We start from the raw sequence: 12,773 nt of genomic DNA, 5'->3' as shown, positions 1-12,773 counted from the left end.
ATATACATATACATACATATATACATATACATATATACATACATATATATATATATACATATACATATATACATATACATACATATATACATACATATATATATACATATACATATATATATACATATACATATATATACATATATACATATACATATACATATATACATATACATATATACATATACATATATACATATACATATATATAAACATACATTATAAACAACAAAATATAAAGAAAATGTGATTGTGTCGATGTGTTTGAATGTGCGTGTAACGTATTGTATATGCACACAAGATTCCAGGAACCGTCGGCTTTTATTATAAACTTAGGGACAGAAGGACACATCAAAGTCTCTGGCAGAGCAGCAGAACCAGCAGAATAATCCAGGTCAGGAACAGAAGGCTGGGGAGTTTACCGGGAGTCCGGCGGGACAGGTAGATCCGGGGCAGGAAGGGCCGACAACAGGAAATCAGTCCGGGATAAAGCGCTGGAAATTCTGCCATTCAATAGCAAAGAACAATCTGGCAACGAGTGTTTGAGAGGAGGAGTCTATATAGTGGCCTGATTAGTGATCAGAGCCAGGTGAGTGACCAGGTGAAGGGAGTTAGACTGATGAGGAGGGAGTGGAGCTGACCTGTGACAGTGCGTGCATGTGGGCGAGGGTGAGCGTGGGCTTGTGTTTGTTCAGGGATGTTGGTTTATACACCTGCAATAACTCCTAAGCAATAGTAATGCTGCAAGTCCCTGTGAGTGAAACAACTCTAGAGATAATATAAAACCTAAAACAAGGAACACATGGACAATAAGACATAAAGAAAGCAATTACAAAACAGCAATTAAATTGTGTTTTAAGCATCTTTTGAAACATTTTATAGAGGAACATGTTGTTTTTAAGTGGCCACCGAGGGAAGTGGCGTGCACAGACTCTCTAAGGGGCGGGGCAAAACATGTTCTCCAGGTCTTGCAGCTCCGGCGTTTCATTTGCGCTTGTCCCCGTGTGACTGACTCAACCTGTTGTGCCTCAGCACATGTTGCTAACTACGGACGGTGAAAGGGCCTGGGAGGAACTCTTGTTTGTGAACTTTGATTCAACACTAGATTCACAGCTGCAGATATCTTGGAGTCAGTGTAGACAATAAACTCAGTTTTGATCAAGCAGAATCCCAGCAAACTCAGAGCAACGTCCGTTGCCCCCCACCTCCTATTGTTGCTTTACAGATGCATAGTTCATCCCATCCTGCTGTACTGTTCCCCCTGCTTCTTCACCACATTAACCATCTCCAACAAAAACAAACTTACCAGCATTCCCACACCCACACATAAGCAACAGAGCCATCACACAGCACTCACTACAGCAGGAGACACTGATCAACATGTCCCATTACTACCATCCGGTCGGATAAAACAGGACTTCAGAATGGAGACGAGCTCGCTTCAGCAGGACTTTGTCTCTTCTGCAACAGCAGCCCTGAACAACCATACATACTTAGGAATTGGTTAGAAAGTGAATTGTCCTGAAAAAACTCATTGTGCAATCATGCTATCAAACATTACAGCAGTGGTCATCAGGCAGAGGTCTTTTCTAGGTTCATTCATTTGACCATTTCTTCCCCCACCTTTTCCCCTCCAGGAGATGCAGAGAACCCCTCGTCCCCAGAGCCAGAGGTCCTGGAGGGGCAGGGCAGCTTTAAGCTGGAGGGTTGGTGGTTAAAGCTGAGTCAGTTCCACGGCCTCATCGTCAAGAGGTTCCACTGTGCCAAGAGGAACACTAAGGGCCTCTTTTCTCAGATCCTCCTGCCTGCCTTCTTCGTCTGTGTGGCCATGACCGTGGCCTTATCTGTGCCTGCGATTGGTGAGATTTCACATATTTGGTCGACAGCAGCTTTCTATCCTGCTTCTCTGGACCAAAAAACTGCTGTTTTTCTGTCCTACCAGGCAGGTAGACAGTGTATTCCTTGAAAAAGCAGATGAGTGGACACTAGTGTCGCTGATGGTTATACTGATCGGGGATCAGTTTTTGTACAGAGCTGACTGCGTTAATCGCATCTACCCAGCTATAAATCAGGCCCTGATGAGATGGCTGGAATGAAAACAAGCAGGACTTCTGCTCCTGAAGACAGGAATTCAGAAGCACAGATGTAAAGACGTCACTGTATCCTCCTTCAGTGGCTTCTCTCTGAAAGACTCTTACTGTGCTAATGTTGTTGTTTTAAACCCTGGACCCTCTTCCCCATGTGTTTGTGTCTATGTGACTAATGGGGACAACATGTTTCAAGGTTTTGTAAAGTTTCTCTCACCTTGCACTTGATTTGGTCTGATATCAATTAGAAGTCTCGTTCTGAAAATATAAGTCAGATCCACGTTGTCAAAATCAGCTAAATATGCAGCCCTGACACTGAAACACTAACCTAAGCTTTTGTACTCTAACACAACACAGTCAACACCGGCACTCCTCGCGTCAACTCTCACTCACGTTTCCACTGTTGTCTTCCGGCAACAAGTGACACAATAACAAACGGACCAAAGTTAAAGAAAAGTGTTTTATTCTCTCTAGCGTTATCTCCATCATGTTGTCAGACACTTATAATAACAACCTGAGCGTTTCCATTACATTACAACCCAACTTGTGGTTAAAGGACGACCTGCTCTAACCCCCTGAGCCACAGCCGCACATCTGGACCAGAAAATAATGAGGCACTTTGCCAGAGTTATGAATGAAAAAAGACATGAGAACAACAAAACAGTACCATGTAAAAGCTTTAATAAATATAGTGGAGCAAAGAGCACAACATTCCCCTCTGAAATGTCGTGGTGTAGAAGTATAAAGTGGAAGAACATGAAATACTCAAGTAAAGTACCTCATCATTGTACTTAAGTACAGAAGTTGAGTAAATGTCCGTTATAGACAGATGGTGGCAGAGCTTCTCTTGCTTAGCATTGCTGACATATTAAGATAATATTGACTTTATTGTCCTGTAGGGAAAGTTGTTTTTCAAATGATGAAACCAGGTGTAATCAAACAGTTGGTGTTGTCATAACAGTAATACAGGTATGATGATTAAATGGTGTGTGAGGATGTGATTCAATGAGGGCAGCAGAATAAGCTGAAAACATAAATATTATCAACTTATAAAGTCTTGGCTAGCATGTTAGCAAACAACAGACACAGAAGAACATCAGCATTCATTAGGAGGTGTGTTTGTGTCCTCCTGATGACTGTACTAGGTGCAATACTCGCTCTCCCTCCACCTCTAATTTGGTCTCCAGAGCTGAACTGCATAGTTTATGATCATTGTTGTGGGTTTGTCATTTTAAATGCTAATTTTCACACTACACATCCAAAGTAATTTGATACATTGTTAATAATAAAAAGTGCAGCTTGCATTTAATTAAGCAATAATCAGGAACATAAAAGAATGTAATAGTAACTCTGTGGTGCACAAGGCTGCTGCTTAATGTTGAGATGTTTGCTCGTTTCCTGCAGTGCTCCGAGTGCTCCAAGCTATAAAACATGCTAGGTGATCTTCATTGTTAGTTAATGTTGATGCTTTGCACTACTTGTAAAATAAATGAAGGAGAGCTAACAGGCTGGTGATCACTCGGTCTGTCTTGTTCTACAGGAGATCTGCCGCCCCTGATCTTGTCCCCTTCTCAGTACCATAACTACACCCAACCTAGAGGCAACTTCATCCCCTACGCCAACGAAGACAGACCCCAGTACAGGTCAGAGGACACACATTGTATTCACACTGAGAGTTCATAAATAAGCTGGAGATACATTTAGGTGGTCGTAGCTTTTGGGGGAAAGTAATTTCAACATGTCATCAGACAGGCTGGTTTCAAGATCAGCTAAATGCTAACGTCAGGATGCTAACATGCTCACAATGACTATTCTGACATGCTGATGTCATAATACCCAGTACCATATTTGCCATCTTAGTTTCACATGCTGACATCTGTTAAGTACCAATAATGCACTCGAGGCTGCTGGGAATGTCATCAGGTATTTGGTCATAAACCAAAGTATTGGAATAATTTAAATAGTGACCTGATGAATATTCATCTTGAGGGGAACATTAAATTGTGTACCACATTTGAATAGCAATCCATTAAATGATTGTTACATCGTCAATCTGGACCAGAGTGGTGGATTTTCAATCGGCAATTCTTAGTTCTCATAAGAGCTAACTGAAAGTACCAACTAATAACTGGTGAACATACTATGATATGCCAAATGCTTTATAAAGTGAAAACATGCAAGGCCCAGCAGTGGTTGCCATTTGCTAACCCTTCCTCTGCCAGCTTCCAGACCGGACTCTCAAAGCCCTTCACTTCACTTCACTCAGCAAAACACAGGAACGTGACTTGGATCTTGATTTACTTGCTGATAATATGTCGCTCAAACGGTTCACTCACTGCTCCATTCACAGTTAAATGCTGACTTCATTGTGCTCTTGTTGGCAGCGATAGTATGCTCCGAGTGCTGCCACACCGTCACTCTCTATCACTACGCTCACACTACGCACTGAGCTTCATAGAGGGGCTGTGATTTATCATTAGTATAAACGGTGAAATCTAATTTATTCATCCATTTGCTCGGTTTATCATTCATACAGATTTCCATATTGATATGTATTTTCTACCTTTGGCAGGCTCCTTAACGGAGAAACCGTCTAAATCAAGCTGTACAAAGCTATAAAGATGTATTGTATATCCAACAAAACTAAGCAACTGCCTGATCTGCTTCTGAAACACAAACCATAAGTCTGTGTAGTACAACAGCCGTTGATTTGATCATAAATGTACTTCTCTACGTCTTTGTAGCCAAACAGCTGTTGTGGTGCTGACACAGCAGCTCGGTGGCTCTCACGCTAACGAGCTGTAGCCGTGCTTCACGTGGGCTTTCACAGACTCTGACTCATGAGACTCACCCTGACTCTGTTGTTAGCTTAATCAATAACTCTTACATGTACTACATGGAGTCATGGATTTAAAAAAAAGAAAGTTAAAGATTATAGTATGGAGAAATTACATTCTGTCAATAACCAGTTCAGTCAATCCATAGCATGTGTGGCCTCCCCTCTCAGGTGTAAGTTGTCCCCAGACGCCAGCCCACAGAAGATCATCAACACCCTCCGTCTGCCCTCGGGTGTGGGTGCGACCTGCGTCCTTAAAACCCCCTTCAACAGCACCCTGGACCAACTGGCCCAGACCCTCAACCCCAGCGCCAACAACTCCAAGACCCTGGCTGCTCGCTACTTTGACTCAATGTGTCTGGACTCCTTCACCCAGGGAGTCCCTCTCTCCAACTTTGTGCCCCCACCCCCTTCACCGGCACCATCAGATGACCCAGATCCTCGCTTTGAGGACGGACTTTGGAACTTCACAGTGGCCCCTCCAACCACAGTCCATGGTGAGTCCGTCTCAAAAGACTAGTTTCATTCATTGCATTTAACCGTTTCTTCACACAATCAACACAGGGTACAACATTTCTCAACTGGTTTAAGAAAGACATACTTTAAGGGTTTCTTTCTTAATTAACTCCTTTGCATCCTTCAGCCAGTCGGCTAACCAGTTTGTCAAACCAAAGACACTTTGTTTAGATATCTTCAGTCATATGCAGAGCCAGACACAACGTAGTAAGCCCACCTTTGAATGCTGTTGATACTTGCTCTTGACCCATTTGATAAAAGTGTGTTAGAGCGCTACTGCATCTGTCTGGGCACCAGACATTGGTTTATCTTTAACCTGAATCTGAAACACTATTCTTGAATCAGTACATTTGGCTACCATGTGTGCACGACACTCTTTAATATTAATTAATTGTAATAGTTCATCAAATTCACACGTCAACGGTTAAATTGTCCAATACATACCCTGAAATGAACCCTACCTGTAATAAACGCAAGTGTGCAGACTCTGCAACAAAGCTGGAAAGCAGTGTTTGGCACAAAACATATAACTGAAGTGAACCCTCTGGTGGCGCTCTGTTGACTTGCCGAGCTGTTTTGTTTAGATGCATCCTCACAAACTATATTTGGTTTTACGTCTCTTTTATTGCTTCTTGAGTCTTGAGAATATCTTTTATTCCACCTGTGAATCAGTTGGAAAGCTTTTACAACAATGGGTCTTAAAGCGATGGAAAATGAAAGAAAGGATGATGTGCAGCCATGTCCTGGTATCGTGTGTGCTGGCTCAATGGAATTACTCTATCGGACCCTTAATGGAGCTGAGCCATCATTAAGGTGGCCACCTGTGCTTTTTCTGCTATGACAAGTCAAAATGTGAAGCAGGTCTTTTGAGTTAAAGACACCTCTCTTATGTTTGCTCAGAGCCCGTGACATCTCCTCCCACACTTCCCCTGTCCATCCATGAGCCGGTGCGTTGTACCTGCTCCATGCAGGGGACGGGCTTCTCCTGCCCCAGTGGAGTGGGAGGACGCCCCCCCCTCATGAAGGTAGTCACAGGTGACATCCTGGTGGACATCACAGGCCGGAACGTCTCTGAGTATCTGCTCTTCACGTCAGACAGACTGCGCCTGCACAGGTGAGACTGATGTGGGACCATTTCCTATTTTGTGATATTGGTATCAATAACTAGGACAATAACTGAGGTTTGGAAGCGTTTTCAGTACCAAAATTATACTTTTATCATTACCTTTCAGTGTACAAATCTAATATCAAAGACGGCTTCAAAATCTGAGATAGCATTGCTGCATTTTAAATCAATAATTCGCCTCAAACTGATTCTGCAGAGATCACCTCCTTAAGATTATACAGATTTTTATATATATACCTTTTTATGTGGTCAACATCTTTACACTAATACTTTGAAATCAGGTAAACATTGTCCATTATCTTTGACTGTGTTTGAGCACCAATCATCATTGATGTAAAGACCAGAGTGAGTGAGTGAGTGTCTCACCTCCTCTTGTCTCACAGACTGTGTTTTTGCCACAATGGAGCCCGGCGTCTGTAAAGATGTGGGCACAGCAGTCACGATCACCCGTTGCTGGCTTAGCCTGAATCATTCAGCGATTGGACATTAGCCGATCGGGTGGTGGAGTAGCCTTCGGTCCTTGCTGGGTTAGCTTAGCTCCCATCTCGACTCTCTCCCTCTCAACTCTGCTTTCAGTAGTGTTTGGTCCGGCAGGTCTGGGGGGGGCAGTGATAGCCTCAAGGTCCACTCTCCACGAATGAATAAAAACCAAACGCTTCCTTTGTGTTGCTGAGTGTATTCTGTCATATAAGCACTCCAGTAATGAAGACGAAAAGACGACAAATTAAGACAAAAATGTAGCAACATTCATGAGCGCTACCGGCTGCAGCATGTACATTATGTGATTGTGTGTGGTGCCTTGGCCTCTGATAATGACTTCAGATGTGTCTGTTTAGTTGAAGGAAAGTATTTGATAGGCAGATCTGAACTTGATTTAGACATGCACTGAGAATGATTAACTGATTGTTACTGGCAGAGTTGAAGGAGAAATAAAGCGGTGTGTCATCGGCGTAAACATGTCAACTCAAGCGGATGGAGGCGGATGTTCCTCGTGGTGACATGGAAATGGAAAGAAATAGGGCGCCATAGTCTGACCCCTCAAAATACAAATAAAACCAGTCTAACACACTGCCAGAGACGCTCACCCATCTTTAAGACACTGGTAGTTTAAAGCCAATACAGACCGGACATTTGTATTTCATTGCACTGCACTGTGACCACTTCCTGCCCTGATTACATAGTGATGCAGTAGACATGCACAACTATAATACCTGAGCAAAACATTAAAATGGGTATTTTTTTAACTATTGAATTGTCTTACTGACTGTGTTCCCAATAGATATGGTGGTTTAACGGTGGGGAACATCCAGAAATCCATCCCAGCATCCTTTGGGAGGAAGATACCTCCAATGGTTCGCAAGATAGCAGTTCGCAGATCAGCTCAGGTGAGATGGGCAGAGTCTAACCTGCACAAGAACTTCACTAATACAGCATGAACATCCTCTGACAGAGGGACTGCTTGTGTCCAGGTTCTGTACAACAACAAAGGTTACCACAGTATGCCAACATATCTGAACGTTCTCAACAATGCCATCCTGCGCGCCAACCTGCCTGCATCCAAGGGCAACCCTGCTGCTTATGGTGATTGCATGAGACACAACATGGAACACGATGCTTTTACTTTGAAGGCCTCGATGTGTCTTCCCAATTAAATGCCAAATCATCATCAGTGTTGTTAAATACCGTTACTGTAGTTTTGGGCCATCTCCTGGTGTGGTTCCTATCATCCACATATATTTGCTTGTTATGTTATGTATCGCATGTGTTTTGCAGGTTTCACTCTGACAAACCATCCAATGAATCGAACCAGTGCCAGCCTCTCTTTGGACTACTTGTAAGTTGACATGTAGCTGACATGTAGTTCCTTAGGATAACTTAAAGGACATTATTACAACTTGGGGCTTATTTTTGTAGTTTTGTCCTTTATTATTAGTACAAATACAAATAACCAAATGTATAGATCACAAATATAATGTGACGAGTGTTTCTGGTGATCCCGTTGGACGACACGGATCCACAACTAACTCAGTAACAGCAAAGTGTTACAAGGTAACTTGAGTGAATTGGCTCTTGGGAGTTGGGGATCATAAAGTCATTGTAGGCATATTCATGGCTGAATTATCATGGATGTTTATTATTGGATTGTTTACGTCCAAGTGTAAATGTCATGTGATCTCTCCTATGTTGCTCCTCTCCTCCTTTCTTCTCTCATCTCCTCTCCTCCTCTTTGCCCTCTACTCTTCTCTCCTCTCCCCTCTTCTCCTTCTCTCCCTCCTCCTTTCCTCTTCTCATTTCTCCTTTCCTTCTCTTACACCTTCTCCTCTTCACCCCTTTCTTCTGCTACTATCTCCTCTAACCACCTCTACCCCTCTCTCTTTTCATGTCTCTTCTCCTCTCTCCTCTCCCCCTCCCTCGTTTCCTCTCATATCTTCCTCTCTCTTCTACTATCCTCTCCACACCGCTCCTCCTCTCCTCTCCTCCTATCTGTCCTCCTCTCCTCCCTCTCCTCCTCTCTCCTCTCCCCTCCCCTGTATCTCCAGGCTCCAGGGTACAGATGTGGTGATTGCCATCTTCATTATTGTGGCCATGTCCTTTGTGCCAGCCAGCTTTGTGGTGTTCCTGGTTGCAGAGAAATCCACAAAGGCCAAACACCTGCAGTTTGTCAGCGGCTGTGATCCTGTCATCTACTGGCTGGCTAATTACATCTGGGACATGGTGAGGAGGATACCATGTGTGTGTGATCGATGCTATTTATAAATACTGCATATGTTTGTCCAGGTCTGAACATGTCCTCTCCTCTCTTCATCATCTCTCCTCAGCTCAACTACCTGGTACCTGCCACGTGCTGTGTTATCATTCTGTTTGTGTTCGACCTGCCAGCCTACACCTCCCCAACCAACTTCCCTGCTGTCCTCTCCCTCTTTCTTCTCTACGGGTGAGACTTCCATTTCACACACGCACACACACACACACACACACACACACACACACACACTCTCACACACAGTTTACTTATCAGGCATTATAATGTGACGCTCTGATGCAGAACAACTTGACTGGTTGAATTTGAATGTAATTGAATTTCTAATTAAAGTGTGGTTTAGTGGTCTCACACTCAGGTCTCCAAAGTGAAGCAAATGCTGAAGTGCCATAAACTTGCATTCTCTCTACTGGCCATCAGGGGGCGACTCCTCTGGTTCTATAGAAGTCTGTGAGAAAATGACTCTACTATAAAACCGTAGTCAACAAACCTGTGGGTGACATCACGGTCTCACGACTTCTATTTAAGAAACATCAATGTGTTCAACATCAACAGATTTCACCCTTTATTCATATATTTATCCCAGTTCATGAAAAACAGAACAGACAACAACAACAGAAAGAGGGTTAGATCAGAATGACCAACTGCCCATTTATAAACACTGTACCTGTTCATATACGTTAAAGCAAAAATCTTACATAATACATAATACGGTTGGTAGAGTGGGTTGTTTATTAATAGTACGGCTGCTGGTTCAATCCCCAGTCCATCTGTCTTTGAGCAGGACATGTACTGGGTCTGTAGCGCTTAAAAGTGTTCTCCAGTTGTTTTCTGTGTCTCGTGTCCTGAAGATTTGGACGTCCTCGGGGATTTTGCTCAGCTGATTGCTCTTCCTTCCAGGTGGTCCATCACTCCCATCATGTACCCAGCATCCTTCTGGTTTGAGGTGCCCAGTACAGCCTACGTGTTTCTAATCGTCATCAACCTATTCATAGGCATTACTGCCACTGTTGCCACCTTCCTCCTCCAGCTCTTTGAGCACGATAAGGTCAGTGTGACTCTGGTTATCGTCACCTCAAAGGCTGCAACTTGCCAAACTTATTTTGAGGATTTAACCCCTGATATCAAATGTCAAATGTTTAGAAGTTAATAAATCTAAAAGCTACTAAATGGATATGGAGCATTGTGCAATAGACCTGTTTACTTTGGTACTGCAGCAGCGTGGGACAATGGCCTTCGGATATTTATTGATTTATCTCTTCACTGTTTTCATCTCCTCCAGGATCTGAAAAGAGTCAACAGTTACATGAAGTCCTGTTTCCTAATCTTCCCCAACTATAACCTGGGCCACGGCCTGATGGAGATGGCTTATAATGAGTACATCAATGAATACTACGCTAAAATAGGTACGAGGACGCAGTCCCACATGTTGACTAAGTTGTTCGCTGCTCTAAGTGTCCACCAAAGTTTTCTTTCATCATCTCTCTTCACTCTGCAGCAGCACTACAACGCCCGACGTTGCATTGTTAGTTCGGGTCTTTTCTCATATTTAGTAGACAGTAAAAAACAAGGTTAACCTGTACGTTTTTCACTTTTGACGGAGACAAATGTTTGTGAAAGAATCTTGAGGATCATTTGTGTGAGTGTGTGCTTTCAGGCCAGTTTGACAAGATGAAGTCTCCGTTCGAGTGGGACATTGTGACTCGAGGACTCGTTGCCATGACCATCGAAGGCTTTGTTGGCTTCCTCATCACCATCCTCTGCCAGTACAACTTCCTCAGGAAACCCCCGTGAGTCAAGTGTGTGAGGGGTCGGGTGTTACTGTCACTGCCTCAGGATTAAGGAGTAACCTTCTCTCTAGAGCTTTTACAATCAACAACTATGCATCATGGAGAAGGCTACACGAGGTACCAGCTTCTCAACCCACAGCAGCAGAACATGGACCATAATGCAACACAATTACAAGACAGTTGTTTTTACATTCAGAGTAATGATTAAGTGACGATTGATTGATGCTTTCTCTCAAAATGAAAAAGTGATTTTATCCGACAGAACTCCCTCTTCACAGTGATGTTGTGTTCTCTGCGTGAGGTTGAATCAGATTTCATCCTTGACAGCTGAAATTAGGAAGCTGAAATTAGGGACCGTCTAAAAAGTACATGCAAATTGACCAAGACAGCTTTTTAGATTCTTTCAATCGTTTTTATCTTTCATTTCTTTTCATTGACACTTTAAACCAACTTTATTTTCATCTGGACTTTCCGCCTTTGCGTGCACACACTCCAGAGATAAACAGTGCAATATGGTCCAATGCAAGCTATACTGACACAACTTTAAATTAGATTCACTTTAGATTTGTTTTTGAAGTTTTTTTGAACTTTCACACACTAAAAGGAGTTTAAAATGGAATCAGTAAAAAAGGTTACACGATTTCTAACCACTTCCAATGTAAATACAAATGCTGATGTTTTTCTAAAACATACAGATACAGGTAGCAACAGTAGCATTCCATCACAACCTTACCATTTACTGCTCCACAGTAAGGTGCAACTAGCTATCTGCTCTCTGGTGTTTGTTCAAAGGCAGTTTAGGAAATGTAGGATATCGCTGTCTGAGGCAGAGGTGGACATGCTGAGGGTGAGAAGGAACAACAAAGACAAAACTGAGAAGAGTTTGTGTGTGTGTGTCCAGGAGGGTGCCAGTCAGCTGCCAGCCTATAGACGACGATGATGTAGACGTGGCCTGTGAGAGACGAAGAGTGTTGCGAGGAGACGCCGACAACGATATGCTGAAGATCGAGAACCTGACAAAGGTTTAACACTCAGCTCGTCAACATTTAGAGAAATCCCTAGAAGCTACAGCTTAGTTTGCACACAATTGGATGTTCTACTCAAACATGGTGTCCAGCTATGCCAGTACATCAAATGAACCTGCCAGCGAAAACAACCCTTATACGTGTGAAATATACATGGTTTCTATTTTAGGAGCTAAAACTTACACTCAAACGCTTTAATGTGTATCTACTCGTATTCAGGTTTACAAATCCAGGAAGATGGGTCGTATCCTGGCAGTGGACCGGCTCTGTCTGGGCGTCCGGCCTGGTGAGTGTTTTGGACTTCTAGGAGTTAATGGAGCCGGGAAGACCAGCACCTTCAAGATGCTAACGGGGGACGAGTGCACCACTGGAGGAGAAGCCTTCATCGACGGAAACAGGTCAGTGCCAGAAACACAAGATCACATGAAGACTCATCCGATCAGAATAACACTATGGTCCACTGCATGTCGACACCACTCTATTTATTAAGCTGTGAGGGCTGTTATTGTCCTCAGCTCAGCTGAGTGCTGAGGTGAACAAGAGGAAACATCATGTTCAAGTTGCATCAGTCACTCTAGAGAAACCAAGTCTTCACTATCTGATGGTCTGGTGAATGAATGTGGGTTGGCGGA

General features: G+C 43.2%; 1 protein-coding gene across 3 annotated transcripts in view; it reads left to right on the top strand.

Annotated features, from left to right (window-relative positions):
- abca2 (ATP-binding cassette, sub-family A (ABC1), member 2) overlaps window positions 1-12,764 on the top strand; it is a 47,718-nt gene extending 34,954 nt beyond the window's left edge. For all 3 annotated transcript variants that reach the window (XM_031877876.1, XM_031877877.1, XM_031877875.1), the window contains 14 exons: window positions 1,638-1,859; window positions 3,628-3,730; window positions 5,095-5,420; window positions 6,340-6,553; window positions 7,845-7,950; window positions 8,035-8,146; window positions 8,339-8,399; window positions 9,106-9,280; window positions 9,385-9,500; window positions 10,227-10,374; window positions 10,609-10,732; window positions 10,984-11,116; window positions 12,018-12,138; window positions 12,361-12,764. In XM_031877876.1, the coding sequence (XP_031733736.1) occupies window positions 1,638-1,859; window positions 3,628-3,730; window positions 5,095-5,420; window positions 6,340-6,553; window positions 7,845-7,950; window positions 8,035-8,146; window positions 8,339-8,399; window positions 9,106-9,280; window positions 9,385-9,500; window positions 10,227-10,374; window positions 10,609-10,732; window positions 10,984-11,116; window positions 12,018-12,138; window positions 12,361-12,630 (2,231 nt within the window). In that variant the 3' untranslated portion in view covers window positions 12,631-12,764. The remainder of the gene's footprint in view (window positions 1-1,637; window positions 1,860-3,627; window positions 3,731-5,094; window positions 5,421-6,339; window positions 6,554-7,844; window positions 7,951-8,034; window positions 8,147-8,338; window positions 8,400-9,105; window positions 9,281-9,384; window positions 9,501-10,226; window positions 10,375-10,608; window positions 10,733-10,983; window positions 11,117-12,017; window positions 12,139-12,360) is intronic.
- The last annotated feature ends 9 nt before the right edge of the window (window positions 12,765-12,773 follow it).

This window comes from Anarrhichthys ocellatus, unplaced genomic scaffold (assembly GCF_004355925.1).
Source record: "Anarrhichthys ocellatus isolate YVR2014 unplaced genomic scaffold, GSC_Weel_1.0 scaffold153, whole genome shotgun sequence".
NCBI classification, from domain to species: Eukaryota; Metazoa; Chordata; class Actinopteri; order Perciformes; family Anarhichadidae; genus Anarrhichthys; species Anarrhichthys ocellatus.
The sequence above is the reverse complement of the archived record's forward strand: the minus strand, read 5'-3'. Positions and strand labels throughout refer to the sequence as shown.